Source organism: Myotis myotis, unplaced genomic scaffold, assembly GCF_014108235.1.
Source record: "Myotis myotis isolate mMyoMyo1 unplaced genomic scaffold, mMyoMyo1.p scaffold_m19_p_7, whole genome shotgun sequence".
Classification (NCBI taxonomy): Eukaryota; Metazoa; Chordata; class Mammalia; order Chiroptera; family Vespertilionidae; genus Myotis; species Myotis myotis.
In genome coordinates this window covers 7247409-7273136 of record NW_023416379.1, presented here as the reverse complement: position 1 = coordinate 7273136, position 25728 = coordinate 7247409, and the positions used below count along the sequence as shown (strand labels likewise).

General features: G+C 41.9%; 1 protein-coding gene across 1 annotated transcript in view; it reads right to left on the bottom strand.

Annotated features, from left to right (window-relative positions):
• Positions 1 to 12894: 12894 nt before the first annotated feature.
• IPCEF1 (interaction protein for cytohesin exchange factors 1) overlaps positions 12895 to 25728 on the bottom strand; it is a 144221-nt gene continuing 131387 nt past the window's right edge. Inside the window, exons 11-12 of the mRNA XM_036316679.1 lie at positions 24991 to 25184; positions 12895 to 17727 (exon numbers count right to left, since the gene is read on the bottom strand). Of these exons, the coding sequence (XP_036172572.1) occupies positions 17563 to 17727; positions 24991 to 25184 (359 nt within the window). The 3' untranslated portion in view covers positions 12895 to 17562. The remainder of the gene's footprint in view (positions 17728 to 24990; positions 25185 to 25728) is intronic.

Here is a 25728-nt window from a genome sequence, read left to right as displayed (position 1 = left end):
GGTGCTCTGTCACTTGTCAGTACATTTTGGTAACATTAATGACACCTTTGTGCTTTCCAACAATAATTTCCATTAGAAAAGAGATGTGCTGTACATTTTTAATTACATTAGAAGTTCAGGTAACTGAAAGCACTTCATTTTATTTTTCCGTGGGAAAATAAAAATATTATAAAGAATATGTTTCATTAAATAAGACTCTTTGTGGTTGAGTTAGTTCAAATATTTTTTAACAGGTTCTAGCCCACAAACTGCCTTTCTCCCAGCAATAGAAATGGCAGCAGAATTGCTACTTTCCTTTCTGAACTTGAAGCCAAACCTAACAGAAGCAATCAACTCTCTACCAATGTGATCATTCTAGAATCTAGTGGCTCCCATGCAAGGGTCTGTGAGAAGAGCATAATCCATCATTTTTCGTAGAAGTGTTGGAGGGTGAAAGGAAAGATACAGACCTGCTGCTCGGCCTATGGATTCTCTGCAGCAGTCAAATATCTAAAGAGCATATAGGCGTGCCCAACCATAACATACACTGCATCTAGAATGGTTCATGTTTTACAGATTTTGTATCTAAGATTTGTATTTAACAATGAGCACAATGTGCTTCCTGTGTTCATTTTCAGATCTTCTCCCATATCTGCCTTTATCACAATAAGTCAAATATATTGGCCTGGGTAGCTGTGCAGTATTTCACCTATGTGCCCATGCCACAGAAATAGAGACAAATGAATATATTGTTGGCTGTGGTAGCACACAAAAAGAAATGTTTAAAGAAATACAATATTCTTTATTTTGATGGCCCGCTAATTTTGCTTTAGTTTTCTGTTTGTCTGGGGGGTTTTGTTGTTGTTGTTTAATTAGTGTGCTATTCTCGTCATAATTATTTTTCACTGTTGAAAATTATTTTCTCTTGCAGTAAAGACTAAGCTATCATTTCCCAGGTCATGGACCTTTCCAGGTAGGGGAGAATAATACGCTGTAGCTTTCAAAAGGATGACCCACCAAATCACAGTGGTCTCATGAGCAGATCAAAATGGTGACTTGTGTATCAATGAGCGTATCGCTATATTATTTTTACATTGTTCCTACTTGATTGTTTTAGGTAATTATATGTAAAATAAAATTTTGCAGTGTATTACTCTTGTTGTGCCCGTATACATAAACATTTTAGGCTGTATTATAATTTTCTTGCATGTAATGTATGATGACACACACACATATATATATCTAATAAAGAAAACCTGATCGTGATACTAATTTAGATTTTTCTCTTGTCTTTCTCATTCATACATGATAGCTGACCTGTTTAAAAAGTATATTCTCCAGGTTAAGTGATGCAAAGTAGGTCAGGCATACAAGAATCAGAGTAACGGATGACTTTGCTCTGGATTAGCTCTTCAAAATGAATGAAAGCTTTTCTCTTTGTAAATTATTTCCATTTTTTGTCCCTAAAACTTGAAAACCATGACTCTTTCAGCTAGAACTGCTGAACAAACTGAAAAATCAATCCTCTGCTGTAACATCTGTAGTTGCAAATATATGTAGCTATATTTATTTTATTTTTTTAATATATTTTTACTAGTGGCTCAGTGCATGAAATTCATGCACGGGGGGGGGGGGTGTCCCTCAGTCTGGCCTGCACCCTCACCAATCTGGGACCCCTCGGGGGATGTCCAATTGCTGGTTTAGTCAGGCATCCCTCTCGCAATCCGGGACCACTGGCTCCTAACCACTCACCTATCTGCCTGCCTGATTGCTTCTAACCACTCTGCCTGCTGGCCTGCTCACCCCAAACTCCCGCCGCCAGCCTTCTCACCCCCAACTGCATTCCCTTGCTGGCCTGATTGCCCCCAACTGCACTCCCCTGCAGGCCTGCTTGACCCCAACTGCCCTCCCCTCCTGGCCTGATTGCCCCTAACTGCCTCTGCCTCAGCCCCACCACCATGGCTTTGTCCGAAAGGACGTCCAAAAGGTCTTCCAGTCTAATTAGCATATTACCCTTTTATTAGTATAGATTCCCTTCAGAGAGGAAGGGAAAGGGAGAGAAAGATAGAAACATCAATGATGAGAGAGAATCATTGATTGGGTGCTTTCTGCACGCCCCATACTGGGGATCAAGTCCACAACCTGGGCATATGTCCTGACCAGGAATGAAACTATGACCTCCTGGTTCATAGGTCGAGGCTCAACCACTGAGCAACACTGCCAGGTAGCTACATTCACTTCTAATCTACTCTTAAAAAATAAATTTGATATCTGATGAAGTTACATTCTTTTCAAACAAACAAAAAGAACAGGAAGTTCACTAGGGCGACATTTAGAGCATAGTATAAATTGTTAGGAATGATTTTTTTGAATGTGGAAGTAGTCTCGACATAAAAGCACTTTATTGTAAGAAAACGGCTATTTCAAAATAACATTGATAGCTCCAGTTACATATTGAAAATAGTTATAGACATGAACCCTCTGAAAAGAAAAACCTACATCCAAATCCCAATACATGAAAATATCTTCTCTGCCTACCCACATGCAACTTCCTGCCTTATAGCTCTGTTCTGCTCTAAACCTCTGAAAGGAGTTCCTTTAACTAAGAATTAAAGTCCAGTTACTTTGCATGGCATATAAGGGCCTTCATACATTGTGTGAATATATCACAATTTATTCATTTATTCTGCTGTTCATGGACGGTTGGGTTGTTTCCTGTCTCAGGCTATCAAAAACAATGTTAGTATGTGCATATCTCTGGTGCACATACATATGCACTTATCTTGGGTACATGCCTGGGGGTGGAATGATCTGATAATTAATACTGAATGGTCTTCTAAGGTTTACTCTTCCTCTAGCATGTGTGTGAACAATTTCCAGTGTTATGCATCCTTGCTAACTTTTAATATTTTCCATTTTTAACAATTTTAGCCATCTTACTGGTATACAGTGATCTCTTATTATGAGTTAATTTGCATTTATTTGATATAATTATGCTGAGCATTTCATAACCTTATTGGCATTTGGGAATTCTCTATTGTAAAATGACTAGATAAGCTTTTGCCTATTTTTTATTGGGTTATATGTCACATTCTATTGACTTGTAGCTCTTTGTGTTCTATGGATATATGTATGGAAAGTCATTCCCACTGTATGTCTTAATTTTCTACTAACTGGCATATTAGATGAATGAAAGTTCTAGATTTTAATATAGTCAAATTTATCAATAACAGTGGCTTGTATGTCCTATTTAAGACATCTTTTTCCATTACAAATTGAAGAAAATATTCTATATTTGCTTCAAGATTTTATCATTCAGAACCTATAATCCACCTGAAAACTATTTATATGTATGATATGAAGTAGGTATAATGTTCATTGCTTCCATATGAACATTCAATTGACCCAGTACCATTTATTGAAAAGATTCTTTCTCCTCTGCATTACGCTATACCTATGCAATAATTCAGGCAACCCTGTACGTATGGTTCAAACTATTCCATTGGTCTATTGAGACGGTTTTATATACCATAACTTTACAATGAGTCCTGATCACCTCATAGTGTAAGGTTTCCAACGCTGTTCTTTGTCCTCATGATTGACCTTGTTGTTCTTGGTCCTTTACATCTTCATATAAATTTTATTTTATTTTTTTTAAATATATTTTATTGATTTTTTTTTTTTACAGAGAGTAAGGGAGAGGGATTGAAAGTTAGAAACATCGATGAGAGAGAAACATTGATCAGCTGCCTCCTGCACACTCCCTACTGGGTATGTGCCCGCAACCAAGGTACATGCCCTTGGACAGAATCGAACCCGGGACCCTTGAGTCTGCAGGCCGAGGCTCCATCTACTGAGCCAAACCGGCTAGGGCTTCATATAAATTTTAGAATCAACTTATTTCTATAGAAAAGGCCAAATGGATGTTAATATAAAGTGTCGCCTGCTGGAAATGGCCTATGACGGCAGTATAGGGTTTGAGGGCTGAACGATGGGGGAAGCTTCAAGTTTGGCTGAAGCCAAATTTTAAAGGACTTGGAATGTTATTTAGGAATGTATGCTTCATTTCGAGGAGAGTAGGGAGCCACCAGAGATTTTCAAGCAGGGAAGTCGGATGATTGGATCTGTATTTTTGAAAGATCAGCAGGAAGCAGCATCCATGCCCAACTCTATCCACCTAAATCCCCAGATGCCCACTTTAAAAGTAGGGTTGTATTGATTACCATGTGTGGGGAAATGAGTTATTCTTTCTGGAACCCCAAAACAGAGATGAGTTTGTTTTATGCCAGGGACTGCTGGGGGATAGGACTCCTCATATGACAGAGTAAACACAGGAGCCCTACATATCACTGTGGATATGAACTTCTTTCTGATGCACCAACATTCAGTCCAAGACTTGGTTTGGGCAGAAAAGTGCTCTCTCTCACCGAACCAGTTTATGGCTGCCTGGGATGTCGAGGTGATGAGAGCAGATACAATGACTCTGGCACTGGAGTTGTGCCCAAAGTACCCACCCAATATCCCACATCACCCCTCCCCCTTCTCCCAACCCCCGAGTCAGGGGATTTCTCCGCATGGAAAGTGCTGAAAGTGCTGGAGGCCGAGTACTTCAGAAGCCACACTATGTCCACTAAGCTACACACCAGACAGCAGCTTGTTAAAAGATACTCAACCATGACTCAGACGCCTTCCGTCCCAACTTCTGACCCAGACAGCAGGAGCGGCCCGGCACAGACAGCTCCCTCCCAGAACCCAGCTGGCTGAGCCGCTTAGCTAACAATTCATAAGCATTTGTAGGACAAGAGTCCAAGAAGAAACGCTCTTTGAAAGAAGAAATGTGAACAGCAGTTAACCCACTTATCAAAGGTAAGTGACAGGACTGCTGTTTAAGTTAGATTTCATATTGAGATGTCATCTCAGAGCCCTGTTTTATTTCCCTCCCATCTCCTATGGGGTCTTGGGGCTTCCAGGGGCACCCTGATGGCCAACTGAGCCTTTGACCTTTCCTGTAGGTCAAATCTACCCTCCACATCCTGAGGACGCATTGTTTGCTGTATGTATCATGGAATTAATTAGAGGGGTTTTGTGAAAAAGCAAAAAAGGCCAGAATAACTAGAAGTCTATGAGAAGAGATATCGTTCCTTATTACGTTTGTGTACGCTTCGTGGGGGAGACTGATGGACTTAATCTCTGCCCAGACCAGGGGGAACTTTAGTTCTATCCTTTCCCTGGTGAGGGGCTCCATGGACAGCATATGAAAGGCTTGGGCCAGCCATGGAGCCCAACCTCTCTGAGCGACCTGGGCCTCATAGCCAAGCCTCATCCTCTCAGCCTTGGCAGGGACACACGGAGGCTCAGGGAAATGAAGAAGTCGTGTGGGCTATATTCCAAATTCCCCTGGCTCAGCCCAGTGCTCAAGCTTTCCCATCAAAACTGGGCATGCACTTTCTTAGAGGGCAATCAAAGCAGGCACACTGAGAGCACCAAGATAGAGAGAGAAAATGGAAAGGATTTTGATATTAGTATCCCCTAAAGAGCACCATGTAATAATAATAGAAAAACTCAAATGCTCACTGGAATTTTTTAGTGTTGACTATTTTCACTGTTTTGATTTGCTATACAGAGTAGGCGAACCATTATCTTTCGAGTGATGAGGTCTATAAAGACATAAGTCAGCTCTGCCCATTCAGAAAGCCTGAGACATCGTACCCCAGAGAGTCCTGGTGGGTCATATGGAAATGGCTGGGTGAATCTGTGGGTCCTGGATATCATAAAAGAGTAGAAAGCCATATCAAAGGGATACATGCACAGTCCTACCTGTGTTCAACCTGTCACTAGTGCTGTCTTCCTGGCCTGTTGTCAGCACCCTCTCACCCCTCCCAATTCTGAGATTCACCTGTCCTTGACTCGTATAGTAAAACAATGGTACCAAATTTCAGCTAAATCATGTGGAAACTGATGTTAGATAGAGCCAAGTGGTTCTGCAGGCTGAGCTCATCTAACTCTCTCAGGCCTACCTTATACTCCCTCTCTAGAACGGCTAAGGGACCTCCTGTCGCACCAAAACATTCAGCCCCTCAGCCTCCTTCCTGAGCCCTCTTTTCCTGCTGCCCAACATCCCCACAGGCAGTGGCCAAGCCACATTCTGAAATGCAGGTGCAACGAAAATGCACAGCCCTTTAAATTCAAATACATGAACGTGCAGTGAAAACTGGTAGCTGCTTTCCATGACCCATCTGTCATGTGGAGGGAGCTGGACTTTGCAGATGAGGAAATCAAAACTGAGAGACTACAGTCTCCAAAGTAACCCAGATAGTAAGTGTTGGGCCTCATTTCCCCTGCCAGGAGCTGGACTTCCGTGGATGCCTGGTGTTGGAAGAAGATATGAGTAGTCATAGGCATATAGGAGAGACTTGATTGCGGACCAAGTAGCCATTGCTAACAAGGAGCCATCAGACAAAAGAGTTCTTCAAAGTAGCCATGCACTGGCTGGTCAGTAATACATCTTTATACCAGTTCTCACAAAAGAGGCTTCTTGCCAGATAGTGGCATCAATATTTGGGTTATAGAAAGGTACGCCTGTGCAGTGCGTACAGTGAAACTGCTGTGTCACTGCCTTTGCACATGGGAATGGCAAACTGGCTTGAATATCTGGCATACTCTGATCAGGGTTCTCACAGTAAGTTATTTTAAAACTATGCTTTAACTTCTACATTACACTTTCTTTCACAAACTACTCCCAAAGCGTTAGATGGCATGCAAGGAAATATAAATAAAAGCCCATAATTAGAAAAATAAAGCTGGAGTTGAATTTATGGTTAAAAAAAAACAAATTACAGCTACATATACTAGTAAAAAGAAAGAATGAGATAGAGTATATTTACTCTTAAAAGCATACCTATTATCTCTAAATATGCTTATTTTCTGTAACCTGCCTTTATGCAAGACTTTCTATTTATTTTTATGGTTAAGTAAAGGGATTAACTTCTCTGAGACTGTTTCTGCCTCAGAAAAATCACTAATAACTGTCATGAATATTACATTAAACATATTATACAAAGCTTTCAATAATAAAAAAGACAGTTATGTGGTTTTCCATAATGTTAATATTTTAGAATCCCTTTGTCTAGAAGTGATTCTTACCCCATTGATTCATTTAAATCATCTGATTGTTTTAAAATTTAAAATGTCTGAGTCCTGCTTTCGATGAATTTTATAAGTTCAGTGTCTGGAGGTGGGGCCTGGTCATCGGGACTTTTGAACAATGCCCAGGTGATCCTTGTCTGGTATTCGCTGGCACCCTGCCCCGGGGCGAAAGGACCCCTTCCCTCTCTTGGGTTGGTGAGAAGCTGACCTGTCCACACTGACGTCTGGAAACCACCCCACCCCGGTGAAAAATCTCTGCCGGACAAACGGCTCCGGAAAATGACCAAACCCAGGACAGACCGCAGGTTTCACCTGACCCTGGAAAGCCCCGACTGCCACCAGTTTCGGCCAGCAACAATTGCCTCAGAAAAGTATAAAACCTTGCCCCTGCCCAGGTTGGGCGCGGCTTCTCCGGCTCCCCTCTCTGAGCCGGTGAACCCGCCCGTGTGCTCCCAATAAAGCCTGTTTAATCTGGTCTCTTTTTGGACTCATGGTTTTTCCTCGTGGCAGCGTAAAACCTAAGATTTGGTGCCGAAACCCGGGAGGGGGTCCTTTCGCCCCGGGGCAGGGTGCCAGCGAATACCAGACAATCCTCACATGTGTGCCTTCCTGGTTGAACACAGGAAGGGATCAGGAGCTCTCTCCTATGTGTTTGCAGGGAGGGGTCAGTGTCCTGGAATGGATGGTTTCTGAATCATGCAACAGATGTCAGAATCCAACATAAAAGATGAGAAGAGGATCGTACCTTGAATGACATTGGAGAGGTCGGGAGCAGGGTTCTCTTTCTCCCTTTGGGAACTTATAAAGGTCCCCCTTTACGGTTGCATCTCCAACTCCTTGAGCTCTCCCCTTATAATTTCTTGCCTTTAAAGTTTCTTTGCACCTGGAGCAAACTACAAACCAGAAACTACACCGAGCTGAATGACTACAATAGAAAAGGGCAGCAATTGATAGCAGTGACCCTGTTAGTGGGCCCATGTCCACATTCACTCTGATCATGTTGACTTACTCTGGCCTGGTCACTGGTGATTCAGAAAGAGCCCTTAATGCAGGGGCTACCCAGACATCCTGACAAAAAGGAAGATGGCACAGTGGCTGCATCTGGGTCTAACATAGTCATAAATATGTGGTAGGCAAATATAGTTTCAAAGAAGCAGAGTGAAAGACACTTGTTAGTGTCAGAAACATTCAAACCTGTAAAGAATTTTTGTGACTTTATTTGAGGCAAACTGTCAACAATTGCCTGGAAGCAGAATTTCAATGTATTGGGATAATGCTCTGGAGAATGGAAGTTTTTTACCTATTTTTATAAATTACCAGCAGAGGAGGAAATATAAGTGGGTTACATGAAATCCATTGGTGATAGATGAGTGAGGGAGGAGAACGCAAAGGGGGGAGGGGACCTCTGGGATGGGATAGTAAGTAAAATGATAGACACATGCTTCTCTTACACAGGTGGGTACAGTTAACAGTCATCAATTAACAAGATAACAATAACAATGAGGGAATCTGTGGTCTCAGCCCTGGCATCCTGGCACAATGGTTGTGCCCTGAAGGTTCCAGAAAAAGGGAAGTTACAAGTTACCCTGAAATTCAAAGGTATGTTATGGTAGATGCAACAAGACAATAGAACAATAGAATCAGTTAAGATCAAAGTTGATCTTTGTCAGGGAATATCCCAGCCTAAGACAAGACTACCCACCATAGACTGCTTTTTAATTTAAAAAGTTTTAATTCCAGACCATCCTCTGTGGTTACTTTATGTCTCTGAGTTTGCAAGGCCACCATGCAGGCTTTGCCTGAGCTAGTCAGGTTAGCATGTGGCCCCTTTTTGTCCACACACTTAAGGATCCTCACAAGTGTGGGTAACCATTTACTAGTATACCAACCCTAACTAACACCCCGCTTGTAGGAAGGTAATCAAATACTTTTCATCTTCTCCACTGTATATGAAACAAAAGACAAGATCTGCAGACCAAAACGGCCGGAAACAAAGAGTATGATCCCACTGTCCACATTTTAAGCGTCCGGAGGATGATATCTCTTGGCAAAAGTTGCACTTGAACCGACCTGCCCCACAGAAAGATGAAAAAGCAAGAGTGCAGACCCTAGCTACACCTTCAGGCTCTCATCAGAAAGCACAGAGGTTTCTGACACATTGATATGCAAGTCGCTGTGAGGCTATGAGTCAGTATTCTTCTCAAAACAATTAGCAATTACCAGCATTTATTCAGGGAGCAGAACGCAGGCTGACAGTCCATCATTATCACAACAAAAGAACCACAGCTTTTTATCCGCCCCAGAGGAAGTGAAATTTTAAGAACTCCAACTTTCAGGCTCACACTATTCCCAGACCTATTATTTATTTCATCATCAACCTTAAAAATAATATAAAGTTCAACCATTTATTTTTAAGAAGCACCGTCCTCCCCAGGATCAGGTGCAGCCTCAGAAAGCTCTGGAACTACTGAACTTAGATTTAATAGCTCAACCTACAGGGGGCGCCACCTCTACACTCACCACCCTATTGACTGCCTTCTGGGAGAGGGCACCCTTTGTGCAAACTCCCTGCAGAGGGCTGCCCTTTTGCCACACCCTAACCCAGCGATTCTCAACCTGTGGGTCGCGACCCCTTTGGAGGTTGAACGACCCTTTCACAGGGGTCGCCTAAGACCATCGGAAAACACAGATATAATTACATATTGTTTTTTGTGATTAATCACTATGCTTTAATGATGTTCAATTTGTAACAATGAAATTGGGGGTCACCACAACATGAGGAACTGTATTAAAGGGTCGCGGCATCAGGAAGGTTGAGAGCCACTGCCCTAACCGTTCTGCTGCTGTTTCGATGTGGTCAAATCAATCATTATTTGCCACACTCCAATTATAGGCCAATACTAGACACGGTAGAAGCAAGGATGAACCGAGGACCCTTGTATGGTCTCAGCTCTTGAGTACTAGCCCTACAGCTAGGTCAGAGTTTCAGTAATGGAGTCAAAACCAAACTGGAATCAAATCTTTTCCACCTCCAGCCCTCACTGGTTGCACAATTTGGGGCACAGCATCTACCACATAGAGCTTTCGTTTAGTTCCTCATTTACCAAAGGGATAAAACCTACCTCACATAAAATTTTTTTAAAAAAGATAATATACAAAGTGGGACAAAAGCAGGTTTACAGTTGTTCATCTGGAAATCAGCACAATAACTAATAAATAACAATACAAGAATAAACTGGTTCTAATACAAGAATAAGCTGCTTCACAGACTCACAACTGTAAACCTCCTCTGCCTCGCCCTGTATATAAAGCACACTGCCTTACACACAATTCCTGGCCAGCCTGCCCCTGCGGGCCTCCCACACCCACCTCTCTCTGGGCTTCTATTTCCACCGGAAGATGTGGCTCTCCAGGGCTGGGCTACTTCTAGCACAAGGCGCCCAGCGTCTGTTAAAGATGCAAAACCAGCGCGGTGGCCAAGTTCTCTTCCAGGACGTGCTGACGCCTCCCCAAGATGAGTGGGCAAAACTCAGGGCGCCATGGAAGCCGCCAGAGGTCTGGAGAGGGACCTGACCCAGGCCCTTCGGGAGCTGCAGGCCCTTATCCCTGTGACTTCCTGGAGAACCACTTCCGGGGTGAGGCGGTGAAACTCATCAAGGCGATGGGTGACACCTGACTCACCTCCGCAGGCTGCCGGCCCCCAGGCTGGGCAGGGCGAGTATCTCTTCGAAAGGCTCCCCCTCAAGCACGACCAGGAGCCTGTGGAGCCCAGAGGCCGTTGAGAGGCCCCTCTGCCTTCCCCTGGGGTCTGGCTTTTGCCTGAGCCTCTGCCCCGAACCCACTGGCCCTTCTTTTAACCGCCCTGGAGCCCTCTCCCATGCATTGGACCAAATGAAACAGTAAAGCTTTTTGCAGCAAAAAAATCATAATAAATAAATAAAAGCTAGGAATTTTTTTGCTTTTCTACTCATAAAGATAGAATTACCTCTTCTATGGTGATCCACATTTTAATAAAATCCAATTCAAATCGCATGGTATGACAAAAAGGACTTTCATGCTTATAGTTAAACCTATAACTATAGGGGGGCGGGAGGGGGCATGATGATGATTCAGGGGGATGAAGCAGAATATTTGAAGTAGAAATGTATGGTGGGCAAAATCTTGGACATGTCCCACCCCCTGGGACCTGTGTATATGTTACTAAGGGAATTAAGGGCAAGAGGGAATGAAAAGGTTGGAAATTGAATCCAGGTGCTAGTCAGCTAACCGTAAAATAGAGGCGTTTTTCTGGATTTTCCAGGTGGGCCCAATGTAACCACAAGGGTCTTTAAGAGGCTGAGGAGGGCAGGACTAAGAAGAAAGATGCAGAGACACAACATTGCTGACTTTGAAGATGAAGCAAAGAATGGGGGTGAGCTGGAGAACGCAAGGAAATGTATTCTCCCTGGCGCCTCCTGGAGGAACGCCATCCTGGGACCAAAACCGCATCAGACTTCTGGCCTCCAGAACTATAAGAAAACACATTTTAAGCTGCTGAATTTGTGGTAATTTGGTACAGCAGCAATAGGAAACTGGCGCAGGATTGCTCTAGAAATCAGGAGCACACTATCGTATAGTGACTATACCTTTGCCTTTGGTCTAGAACAATGGTCGGCAAACCGCGGCTCGCGAGCCACATGCGGCTCTTTGGCCCCATGAGTATGGCTCTTCCACAAAATACCACGTGCGGGAGCGCCCATACAGTGCGAAGTTGACTTAAAACTTTAAGTAAAGTTTATTAAGTTAATTTTAGGGAACGTTGTGAAGTGAAAGAAGATGTAGTGTCGAGGACTGAGAAAGGTATGTTGAGATGGTTTGGACATATAGAGAGGATGGACGAAAGGAGATCGATGAAACAAGTATACAAGACGAGTGTGGATGGGAGAGTTGGAAGGGGTCGACTTCAGCGAACGTACCTACATCAGATTGAGGACGTTTTTAGCAAAGGCCAGCTTAGGAGTACCCTAATTAAGTTAATAACAATGTACCTACCTATATAGTTTAAGTTTAAAAAACTTGGCTCTCAAAAGAAATTTCAATCATTGTACTGTTGATATTTGGCTCTGTTGACTAATGAGTTTGCCGACCCCTGGTCTAGAATAATTTTTACTGCTTCCATATGGCACCTAAACATTGTACTTGGTGGTTGTGAGTTGGAAAAAAGCGAGGCTAGAGCTCAACAAGTAAAGTGATAATTGGGAGAGAGAGATAAAACAATGCGTTGTGTAGACAGCAATCAAGGAATTATGAATCAAATTCAAATGCAGGCTAACTTCCTCTGATCAGTGGATCCAAAATAAAGATGATTTATTATGCTATTTCAGTATTAGTTTTGTTTATTTTTCATGGAAATAGCTTATGTATTTTAAGTAACTGATGTGCCACAAGTTGTAACTTTTTTATAATCTGAATAAATGTTTAAATCTCTAAGGAAGAGGTGGGTGCTGAGTAATGATAAGGGATATATAATATGCAAGTCTAAGTTTGTACACCAGTAATTTTGAAAAATATAAATATCTCTGTGCTAACAAACCTGTAAGCTGAGGCCCATTGGAGGAGACCACATCAGTTATTGTTGAAAAAGAATTCCCAACAGAATTAGATCTTTTCTTTAAAAATAAAAAATATCAGTCATCTATTTTAGTGACTGGCACTAGAGGGCGCTGTAACCTTTACAGATGATAAACACCCAGCCCTCAAACACTTCCTGGAGAATTTTTTTTTTTTTTAAGAATACAACATTGTCGGGCAGAAAATGAACACCAGTAGTATATTTTAATTTTTTTCCATATAATTTTACTATGTATATATATTTCACCTTGTTTTATTTTTATCTTACAAGTCAACCTCAAAAAAATAAAGCAGGAGAAATGAGAAATGAGCCCTGACACTTTTCAGAATAATCCAAGAGGGTAGGTGACAGAGAATGAAAGCACAATGAAATTGAAGGTGTCATTTCCACATTAACATCTTGCCCCCAAAGACCATGCAGTGCTACAAGTCACATCCCCCTCATGCAAGGACATTAGCATACATGGTGACTTATAATCTTGGTTTTATTATGGGGTGCTGTGTTTCCATGGGGCATGCTTCCCCTTTGGACTCGAAGAAATACCAATACAGAGCAGTTAAGTCTCCTCACAGCAAGGGAAATGCAAGAACTATTTTTTTAAACAAAAATCCTTTTTTTTTTTTTTTTTTATATTTTCTCTGTGGCCTGTGGTAACATGGGGAAGAGTAAAGAAAGATGTGCAGAGGATGCAAGAAAATAGCTTCCTGTCTCAGCATGTGGAGAAACGTGTAGCCGCTCAATATCCTGTTCCCTGAGATTGGCGTCATAGTGTGAAACCAGAACTGTCCCCTCCCAGTCCATTTCACATGGGTTGTTACAGTCCAGTTTCAACTCCATATTCCACAAGCCCGGGCAGGGCAGTCAGCTCACATTTCTAGGACTTGGTTTCTCCTGTGAGATAAGTGTACAAAACATTGGAAGGGAAATACATGGGAACACCCCAATCAAATACCGTTTTCTACTAGACTGAAGAAGAAACACATCCTACAACTTCGTTTGGATATGGCAGCTCTTCAATAAATAGTAACTTTCAGATAGGCACCCCATGTACTTAAATTGCTCACTAAATCTTCAGTGTGGCTGTATCAAAATATTACCTTTCAATGTCATCTCTCTTTAAAAGACATAAAAGTGGGTTTTTTTTAATGTTTTATCTCTGATTTTGTTTGTGATTTAAAGGCTTTCTGGGGAAATTATCCTCACACAATTATGTGACTAGTGGCCCCAAGCCACTAAGCTCGGTCTCTGACATCTCCTGGCACTCTTTGAAAGGAAAACAAAAAAATACACTCCATTTCTTGAAGTGTATCTCTTTCATCCAAGGGTCTCACAGCACCTCACAAGCAGTAGACTTCTCAGAAGGAAGGCAAAGAAGCCCAGAGTTCTTAGGTTAAACCCCCATTCACAGTCAGCAGGTCACTGCGGGAGGGACAGTAACCTGTGGGAAGAGACTGTGTTCAAGGAAAAGAAGGCTCCCTCCCCGCTTCCCCAGGGGGTTCAAATGGATGACTTTGCAAAAGCCACCACAGCATGTGCCCGTTTCAGCACAAAGGCATGGCACTCCAAGTCCAACTAGTTGGACGCAACAGCAACTGAGCAAAGAAAGGGGAGAGGGAGGAACAAGTGCAAGTCCTGGCTATACCACCTGGGGCCCTCCCCAGCACTTCACCTTTCAGAGTGTGTTTCCTCACTCCATCAGACTGAGCAGTAATAAACCACAATCATCCCATGAAGACCACTGGGGAGGTGGAGGGGGAGCCTGAAACACACTGTTTGCAAACTATAAAGTGCTGCATACATATAAGGCATTGGTTCACATTGAAATCACATTTCAAACATAAGTTCTTTCTTAGGCTTCCTGGAGTCTTTGCAAAAATGTGCTTTATGATTCTTCCCAGGCCTTTGATACTATGCTGGGATTGTAGCAGAACCAAGAATTATTAAAAGCAAAGAAGATGGAGCCCACATATGGGGCCATCTGATTTAGCATGTGCTGCAATAGAGCAGGTGAGGGTATCATAGCAGGCACCAGTTTGGGTCTACAGACTAACAGTGGTGAGAAATGGTCCTCCCGGCAACCCCAAGGAGGAGTCTGATCCAGGTCCTAATCAATAGAAGGTGCCCACAAGTTTTGGACCTGGTTACGCTTAGAGATTCTCTACTTCCTTACTGAACAGCCATGATTCTGGGTCAATCCACAGCCCTCAGACCCTATGTCTACAGGTGTGGGTAGAGCAGTCTCCCCTTGGTCTAGGAGAGCAGGATGCAAAATGGTACAGTTCAGTTTAACTCCCATTTGGGGAGATTCTGCAAAGTGGCTGCTTTAACTAACAAAGCAAACATGTCTAGACTAACTTGACTTTGAAAAATAATGAATGGCTTGATTAAGTAATCTCATGAACCTATTTTGCTTCTGGATGGTTCTAAGGGAAAGTCTACTAAAAGGTCAGTTAAATGTGTATTCATGAAAGGCCAAAACAGAACACTGAAAGTCAAAAGCTTTTGGAAGAATTCAATTTAGGGGGGAAAAAAACAAACAAAAAAACAACTCTTGACATGTATAGGTTGGTGCTGGGAACCAGAGAACAAAGGTGGGAAAACAGTATGTCACACTCCATTATTATTTCCTCCATTACGTCTCCTTCCCTCCACAGGTGGCTGACATTGTGAGTCCTACACAATCAATGTTCTAATAACTGCTAAATGATCATTTCCAGAGGAGAGATGAAAGCATCGGCCTCTCCTACGAGAAGCTTCAGATCCCAATCTGAGGACATGAATGGTTACTTCTCTCCGGTGCCAACAGTAACTCATCACAGGCCTGGCACCCTCTTCTGTGTGGCCTGTGACCTCGCCCAGCACGTTCCACTTGGTGTAGGAGCTTTCAAGAGTTTACTGCCCTGGTCTCTTATCTCACACAAGCTTCTAACACTACAGGTTGCTTCCTCTTTTGGGTTTGTGTGTGTGTTTTCTCTAGTTTGATTTTTTTCTTTCCTAATGCTTAGGTTGGCGGTTTTTTGTTTTGTTTTTCTTTACTTTCTTTTTTTTTTTTGCAAAGTATTAAGACTTCTTAGTAAAGCTTGGGAAAATATTCAGCAACTATTTCCATTTAGTTTGCAGATAAAATTCAGGGGTTATTTCCATTTGAATGTCAAGCCATGGTTAAATGCTATACAGAAAACTGTGCTATGATGACCATTTGCTAGGGGTAGGGCCAAAGTGGGGTTTTGGTGGTTTGTGGTTACTTTTATGGTGAAAAATATTCATGATGATTAGTAAGGGAAGACTTTCATGTTGCTTCTCTAATGAAATTAGTTCTCTTTAACAGACCCCTAAATTTCTACAGGTCTTTAGGCAAAAGATTACATTAGTTGTGTTTCATTTGGTTTAGGGCATAAATGGCATAAGGTTTAAAGTTTATTTATCCAAAGGGATAATGTAAGATGAAAATCCATTTCCAGTTAAGGGGGTGGCTTAACACAGAGAAATTTAAGCCCTCTGCAGGGAGAAAGGGAGGCTAGGAGGGAGGGAGGGTGGGAGAGAGAAAGAAATAAATCAGAAAATGAAAAATAATTATTGCATGCCCCCTCATTGATCCCACAAGATTTCCTGAGCATTCCTCATACATTATATATGTAATAATTCCAATGAATCAATCATCAATAGTATTTCTATTTTTTCTCAAGCAAAAATGTATATCCTTTGAGAATATATACTGAGCAAAACATAGAATAGTATATCATCTTTTAAGACACTAGTAATTTGAACTTCTATAAATATACTTAAATAACAAACATTATAGATGGCTATTCACATAGGACACAATGTGACATCAACATACAAAAATAAAACAATCATGTTTTAACTCTCTTGTCTTTTTTGTTGGCTGGTTGTTGTTTTTTGGAGTAAAGGTATTTAAACAATTCAGATAACAGAATGATCTCATCAATATTTATCCTGGGGAACCTAGACATAAAGTTATACTGTGCACAGGCACACACCCACGGACAACTGCAGCAAACATTCCTTGCGGGACCTGTTACTGCCTCCTACAGTGGTTCAGAAACGCTGGGAAGGAGGGGAGGCCTCCAAGAATAAGGAGACATTTTTGTTAGCTGTTCTGTGGAAAGGAGAGATAATGAGATGCCACCCCACCCCCAGCCGGTGAAGTATGAAGCCATCAAGCTGTCCTTCGAGTGAGGGGAATACAGAACACGCCTCCTTCTCGGGTTCTGCCACACCCCACTCGCTATGAAGTGTTTCTCCACTCGTGGAGAAGGTACCACCTTTCTGGACCAGGGGCAGGGGATTTCAGTTCCACAAAAACATCTGTCCTGTTCCAGTTGCTGCCACAGAAAACATTCCTTCATCCAACAAATGATTTGGAGAACTCAGCTGCCCAACGCAGTAGAATTGGAGAACTGAATATTTCTATGGTAAAAAGGTGATCCTTCGTCCACAGACTGTTGTAATTCTCTTGAGAGCAGGGAGCAGAAGCTAGAGTTTTCACATTCCACCTAGAGTCTGGCATAACTGAGCTCCCAGCAGGAACACAAAGACTGTTCAACTTGACTCCATCCCTCCAGTCTCCATGGGAACGCCACACCTGGAAGGAGTCCTGCTGCTCCTGGTGCTGGTCCTCATCAAGACTGCATCTCTACTGGAAGCTGATACTTGAGGAACTGGTCTCAGTTTTCCTTTTAAGGAAAAATGTAAGCTCTTGCAACATCTTGAAGAGTTGCTTGGGGGGAGAAGGGCAGAGAATGCTGGCTTGTTGTCAAACAGAACTTTCAACAGAGGCAGAGGAAGATGGTTTCTGGAGTTCCCTAGGGGGAGCCTGCAGGGGCTGATGCGGACGCAGGGTCCTGCTGCTGCTGATAGATGTCCTGAATCAGCATGGTGTTCATGACTTTCCACTCCCTGTATTTTCTGGCTGTCAGCTTCGGATCATCCAGCAACTGGTTAATCATGGCCAGGTCATGTTCTTTACACTGTCCAAGTAGGAAAAAGAGGGGGGGATGGGGATTGTAGTGAGTATCTCAATTTCAATAAGCCACCTTCATCCCTTGTACAAATAATTGCACATACATATTCATAAAAATTATCAAAGTGTGTTTACCCGTTAATATTCAAATCCCTACAACAATCCTAAGATATATGGCAGGACATCTGTTAGGTATCCTACCCAGTGGAAGAACTAGACATGCAGCCAAGGTCTCCTATGTGACGCTTCTCTGATTAATCCATTTTTGCAACCACAGTGATAGTTCTGTCTTAGTGTGACCATTATTCCTCCTGAAACTCATAACTGTATCATTATTTCAGTGGCCAGCCAAACTTCATCAAGTAAAATGGAAAACAGTGCTTTCCCTAAGATATAAGACAATAAAAAATATATATTTTTGTATTTTATCTTAATTTTTAATAAATCACACACATTTATTTAATTAATAAATGCAGAATAACTATACAGGCCATTTTTTTTATTCAAAGACTACTAACCTTCCTTGAAAATAGTATATACTGTGCTGGTGCTAATAGAGTATAGAATCTACTCCTATCATCTCACCTCACCCTGCCTCCTCTGTAATCAATGACACGCATTTCTGAAATGTCGGACCCAGGTTAGGGAAGGTTTCTGTAGTCAAGAAATGAGGTCAAAATAAGATGCAACAGCTTCCACACTCAAAAAAAGATTATTCAGTCCTAACAATTTTATCTCAAATCTATTCTTGCTTCCTCCATCCCTATGACTATCACCCTAATTTCAGATACTAAGTCCAATAGACCACACTCGATCTGCTGTACAGCCTCCTAAAGGGGTCCTTGCCTCTAATCTCCACTTCAAATCCACCTTCCGCGTGGCAGCGCCGGGATCCACCTAAAATGCTGAGCCCCTTAATGGTTCCTCTTCATGTCCAAGGTTCCGTGGGCTGGAGCACCATTTGTTGCTCACCATGTTATACTTAGGTATTCATGGATTCCTCCTACCACCTATTCTACAGCTTTGTAAGGAAGACTATAATAAACATATTGCATTCATTGCTGTGTTCTTTATACCTAACACAATGCCAATTGCAGGAAGACATTCAATACATATGTATTAATGAGCCACTCTCTTTACCTACCTTCAGGATGGCATGTGTGTAGCTAAAAATGTACAGCTGTGCTCACTGGTTACAGTTCAAATTCATGACCACTGCCAGTAAGTGGACTTTCATCACGTTTTCTCATCCCTTTCCTCTCTCCCTCTTCCAAAGGACTAATTCAAAACTTCCTGTCTCTACTCAAGCCTTGCCCCCATCCTCCCTTGCAGCGGATGACCTTGTTCAGTTGTTTTTAGGAAAAGAAACAATGAGAAGAATATTTCTCCCCAGTTCCTATCGCTCACTACGTACATCTACACAATTAATTTACTCAAATTCCATCTTTCAAAGAGGATTTTCATGCCTATCCTAATTAATTAGCGATCCCTCAACATTCTTTATCCACCTTCTCTTCTCTATAAATCTATCATCACTTTGTATACTATAAAATTACTTACTTACTTTGTTTATTTCTCCCTCTACCTAAATATAGCTTCATGAGGGCAGGTAATTTTGTGTGATATACCCCCTGCTATATCCCCAAGTACCTGAAAGAATGACTGACACATGGTGGACATTCACTAAATACTTGTTGAAAAAATTAATATATGAAATAAGAAATGAATGAACTACTTATTCATTTGCTTTTTAATTTCTTTTGCATCATGAACCCTATTTGGAACCCCCAAAAATCATCTCTGTAAACAAACAAAAATGTTTTTATACATGTTACACACACACACACACACACACACACACACACACACACAGACACACACACATATATATATCCTATATAAAGGTAATATGCAAATCGACCGAACAGTGGAACAACTGGTCACTGTGATGCACACTGACCACCAGGGGGCAGACGCTCAATGCAGGAGCTGTTCCCTCGTGGTCAGTGTGCCCAGTGGCTCACGGCTGGCGAGCGCAGTGGCAGTGGTGGGAGCCTCTCCTGCCTCTGTGGCAGTCGAACATCCCCTGAGGGCTCCCGAACTCCAAGAGGGTGCAGGTTGGGCTGAGGGACCCCCTTGAGTGCACTAATTTCATGCACCAGGTCTCTAGTATATATATTATATGTTATATATGTATATCACATATCTATACCTGTCTAACTATACAGACATTTCCACATAGTTTTAAGGATTCTAGAATTGTCAGCACTTGTTTTACCCAAATGAAGTATCTGGTCATAGATGATCACAAATGTTAGTGGCACTCAAATCTATTGTTTTATTACATTTTTGTATTTTTCTTTTCCAGTTTCTAGATTGCCCAGAATAATATAGATTTCAAGAGAAAAGTCCCCCCGCGCCCCATGCAGAAGTCTGAGTGATGAGATTTATCATCTTGAATCAAGTGAATAAGGATGTGATAATAGATGAAAATCAAGAGATATATTTAGGTTTAAGAAAAGAGAAAAAATTGTTCAGTAGGAAAGTGATCAAAGAAGGATAACAAGCAGGTGGCCAGGACCAGAAGCAGAGGGCGGCGAAGTAAGCTGGTAGCTGGGGAGGATTTCTGGCAGAGAGTCGAGCCAGGGTCCAGAGAGTTTCCTTTCTTCTCTCCGAGTTCTCAACATTTATGCTTCCATCAAAAAACGGTATTTAAAAAAAAAAAAAAAAAAAAAAAAAGCTTTCATGCTTTCATCCTCTAACACCAGAGTGCTATTCATATGAAGTTATTTAAGGATTCTTACTTTTGCTCTAAAGAAATTTTGACATCTGTTCAGAGAGAGATCCTAATATTTTACTGAAAAACAAATAAGATCTTTGCAGTTGAACAAAATTTGGAAAATTAATTTTTAAAGACAAAAATGCACTAATCATCCCTCTAAATCCGATAAAAGGCTTTAGGAAAGGGTCTCTTCAACTTCGGGCTAACGCCACACATGTTTTAGAGTTCTAAACAATCCAAATGTCTTACCATTTGGCTCAAGTCTGTGTTAGGTTTTAATGGATAAAAGAAAAACACTGCAGACAAGGATTTAGAGGAAGGGAATTAATGGAACAACAAACCCTCGGAGCTCCTTCCTAGACCTAGCACCCTGGACTCAGCAGCATCACGCTGGGTCCTGCTCTCCCAATGCTTTGAGCCACTTTTACAACATCATCCTTGCTTTCTGGCAGGTAGGCTGGGCTTGGTAGGGCTTCCAAAAAATACTGTGAAAGACAGATGCTATAATTTCATTTTTCACTCCAAATATGCAGCAGATAACTGGATCCAAAACCTAAGCATTGAAATTGTATTCTATCGGAGCAGTTGGGCAAAGAAGTGTTAGGTCCTCTTGACATAGACCAGGGAAACCCTGAGATAAACTTTTAAGCAGACCCCTTAATTATTCTAGTAATCATGCATTGTGAAATAAAGGCAGACTTAGCCAAAAGTCAGTGGATGCTGAGCTATCAGAAATTCCTAAGATCTATATTAGAGCATGACATGATAGTCTGCTCAGTGTTCTTGAAGAGTTTCCACATTTGTTCCAATACAATCCCTATACAGGGATATTTTTTTATGTATGGAATGTGCCTATCACTAATATAAACACCATTGTTAAAACAGTTCCCTTGTTCCTGCATGAAACTGTTGTCTCTGCTTGTCCACACTCGAGCTTTGAAGTGTGTTGTGTTTTTTAAATAAATCTTGATATTGCATTGTAACATATAGAGAGAACAGCACACACACAATAGAGCTTGTACTTGATGAATTATCACAAAATGGACCAGTCTGTAACCACCACCAAAGTCAAAACAGGACCCTTACCAGTATCTCAGAGGCTGTACTTGTGGCCCCTCCCATCATATCCGTCCCTCCTCCTCAAAGACAACCACCATCCTGACTGCTTTGCATTTTAAAGCCAGAGAAAGACAAGTACCATATGATTTCACTTATATGTGGAACCTAATGAACGAAATAAACTAACACAATGGAAACAGACTCATAAATACAGAGAACAGACTAACAGTCATCAGAAGGGAGGTGGGAGGGGCTGGGTGAAAAATGAAGGGATTAAGAAAACAAACAAAAAAACTCATAGACAGACAACAGTTTGGTAATTACCAGGGGGGAGGGGGATAGGGAAAGGTAGGAGAGGGTAAAGGGAAGAAATGGTGATGGAAGGAAACTTGACTTGGGGTGGTGAACACACGATACAATATACAGATGATGTGTTATAGAACTGTACCCCAGAAACTGGTATAAATGTATTATTCAATGTCATTGCAATATATTCAATTAAAAATTAATTAAAGATGGTTAAAATAATTCTTATAGCCTTCCAACGTGAATAAATAAACAGCACTAAATTATCTTTGTCCAATGAATGGCTTGATGTGCATTTTTTTCACCAAAGTCAAGTTCCACACAATCATGTCTTCCTCCCTCCTATGAGGCTGACAGGAGCAGGCAGCATGGATGATGTTTCACAGCCCCAGCATCACACTTTCGTGAGGCCTAAGGGATCTGTGGGAAGGTTCCTTCCAGGAATGTACAGAGTGGTTCTTCAGTGGGCATTATAACCCCTGTCATAGCCCCCAGTGCTCTTTGCTCCCAGGTATTCATGTCCTTGGATAATCCCCCTCTGTGGATCCATGCTGGCCTGGTGACTGGCTTCTAAGGACCAGAATACTGTAAATACTGTGAATGTAATGGGATGTCATGACTGACATGGGCATATGATCCATCTTGTTCACTCGCTCTCCTTGTCTTACTTGCTCTCAAGGAAGCCAGTTTTCATTTTGGGAGCTACCCTGAGAAAGGGCTGCAGGGCAAAGAGCTGTGTGGCCTCCCACCAACAATGAACAACTGAGACCCTCAGTCCAGCAACCTGTGAAGACCTGAATTCTGTCAACAACCTCATGAGAGAGCCTGGGAGTACGGACTCCCCCAGTGGAGGAATGAATGCAGTCCCAGCGGAGGCCTGGATCACAGGCCCTTGAGGGAGAAGCTCCTCAGCAAGCCACGCCCAGATGCCTGACCCACAGACACTGGGAAATAAGTGTTTATTGATTATGGTTGCTAAGTTTTAAGATTTTTTTGTTACCTAGCAATAGATATCTAATGCACAGGGAGAAAGGAAAAAGCTGGATTCATCAATTATATGGCCACAGGGCACAGAGAGCAGGAGATCACAGAGAACCACATGAGGCCGCTAAAACCTTTGAATTCCATGTATAAACCTAATCTCTCAGTGGCCAGGCTAGGACATGGTCTTGTGATGGTCTGGAATCCTAAGCCTGCTGTTGTATGAGGGGTGGAGAACACAGTCTTTTTCCTTCTAGAAATGGCCTGCACTGCCTATCCTTTCCTTAGCCTCCATTTCCTATGTCTCCCAACATAGGCTAAAGCATGATCCACTGACATACATTTACCCAAGCCAGTTCCTCCTCCTTGAATGCCCTTCCTTCTCATCCTGATATTCTTTTTTGTTTTGTTTTGTTTTGTTTTGTTTTGTTTTTCAGAGAGGAAGAGAAAAGGAGAGAGAGATAGAAACATCAATGATGAGAGAGAATCATTAATCAGCTGCCTCCTGCACATCCCACACTGGGGATCGAGCCTGCAACCCAGGCATGTGCCCTGACCGGGAATCGAACCATGACCTCCTGGTTCATAGGTTGACGCTCAACCACTGAACCACACCAGCTGGGCTCATCCTGATATTCTTCATCTCTTACTCATTTGTCAGTTGTCAGCACTGTCCCTAACGGCCTCAGATAGGCAGCTACTGCCTTCATCTGGACTACCAAAGCACCCTAAGCTTGTATCAACTACATCTTAGCACATTGCATTCTAACTGTTTTCCTCTGTTTCCATTGTCAGGTAGGGTCCATTCAATAGTTCCAGTGCCCTAGAATAGTGCTTGGTCCATAGTAAGATTTGGGAAATATTTGTTCAATGAAAAATGTATTCATTTATAGCAGTTACCACAATTAAGTTAGTAAAATCCCAACATACGAAGGCATAGTACATCAAGTAACCAAACATTCATCAATTCTGTACATAAAGTGAAATATACCATATTTGCCTTTAAAATGTGTGCTAGTGATGTTTTTCATCAATAAATGTTAGGGAATTTTTCTGCATTTGGATTTTATTTAAAATATTATTTAAAATATTTATAATTAAAATACCCCTTTCCCTTTTCTTTTTCAGCCTCATTTTTGAAGCCTTATAGGGTGCTGAGGTCTTCTATTGACTAACTGGGACATCTGACTAAGAGACACTCAGCCATGTCTTTGTACCCTTGTGCTTTGCTGATATTTCTTTCTGGAAAGAGACTCAAATTCTTGATACAGAAGGACATGCACAAAACAATTTAATTGCAGGATCTATCAAGGCTTTTCAGAATCTATAAATCCTTTGCTAGTTCAGGACCAGTTGACCAAGTATCCTGGCCTCCTCCTGTTCATGCTATAATCTAAATGTGAAAGCAGAATGCTTTTGTTAGGAGGACTCATTTTAGTTACAGGAGGCCCTGAAAATAGCGTCAGTACATCCTGCACACTCTCCCTCATTCCCATTGTGAAAACATCTGCTGGTCTATTACCGTGCAGTATATATTTCCTACTGCTCAGCTCTCGTGGCGTATCTTGGCTGCAGAGCCTACAGCTCAGAGTCACGAAGTCTTTGCTGTATTTGAAGTCTAGAAAATTGCTTCTGGATGTAGTACAGAATAGTGGCACTTTGTGATAAATCAGTGGAATCCCAAGATCTTATTAATATTACTGTTATTCTCACAAGTTAACTATCTTAAGCGCTCATCAACATCTGTTGGGCTAGGTAAAAAGGTACACACACAAAAATTATTACACATGGTCCTTGACTTCTAAGGAGCTTAACATTTGAAATTTTATATCAGCGTGAATATAAAAATCAAGGCCTATGTAGAAAAGTAGATGGGTTACCCCTGTGAGTGTTGTAGTGCTTCAAGAACACCAAAGGTCACCTCATCCCACAGAGACTGGACTTGCTTTTACTTCCCTCCCTCACACACACACACACACACACACACACACACACACACACACACACACACACACACAAACACACACACACACACACAAAACACACACACACACACACACAGTGACTAGCATGAATCTCTGCAGAACCAGCCATTCTTTACCCCACATCCACAGAGTTCATCTAGAGTTTGAAATTTTTTACCTTTAATGTGCTATTCAAGGTTCGGATTTTGTGGAGTTTCTCATTTATGGATGGATTTTTACACCGCCTCACAAAGGACTTTCTCAACTCCTTTTTGGTTGAAGGTCGTCGGTCCCCAAGAGGAGATAGACTGGCTTGCTCTAATGATTTGTAGAGCTTCTCCATTTCATCATCTCCAGATACTTTTGTTTCTTCTATTAAAATAAAAGCAATAACAATAAACCCAGTTAAAATCAAGGTGAGAACACTGGACAACTGTGGTACTAAAACAAGGCCCTGCTGACACAATGATCTCAGACTTCCAGTTTCCAGAACTCTGAAGCAATAAATTGTTGTTGTCTAAGCCACTCAGTTTATGGTACTTTGTTTTGGCAAAGTCATGTTCCCTTTGAAGACGCTAGGGAAGGAAGGATCTGTTCCAGGCCTCTCTCTGTGCTTCTGTTGGTTCCTTGGCTTGCGGCAGAATAACTCAGTCTTCACAGGGTGTTCTCCCTGTGTGCGTGCCTCTGAGTCCAAATGTGTCCCTTTTATAAGAACACCAGTCATATTGGACTAGGACTCACCCTAGTGACCCCATCTTAACTTATTACATCTGCACCTATTCGATTTCTAATGAGGTTACATCCTAAGGTACAGGGGGTCAGGACTTCACCATAGGAATTTTGGAGGAACACAATCAAAACCATAATAATTCACCATCTAGCCAGTCAAAATTCATGTCCTTCTCTCATGCAAAAC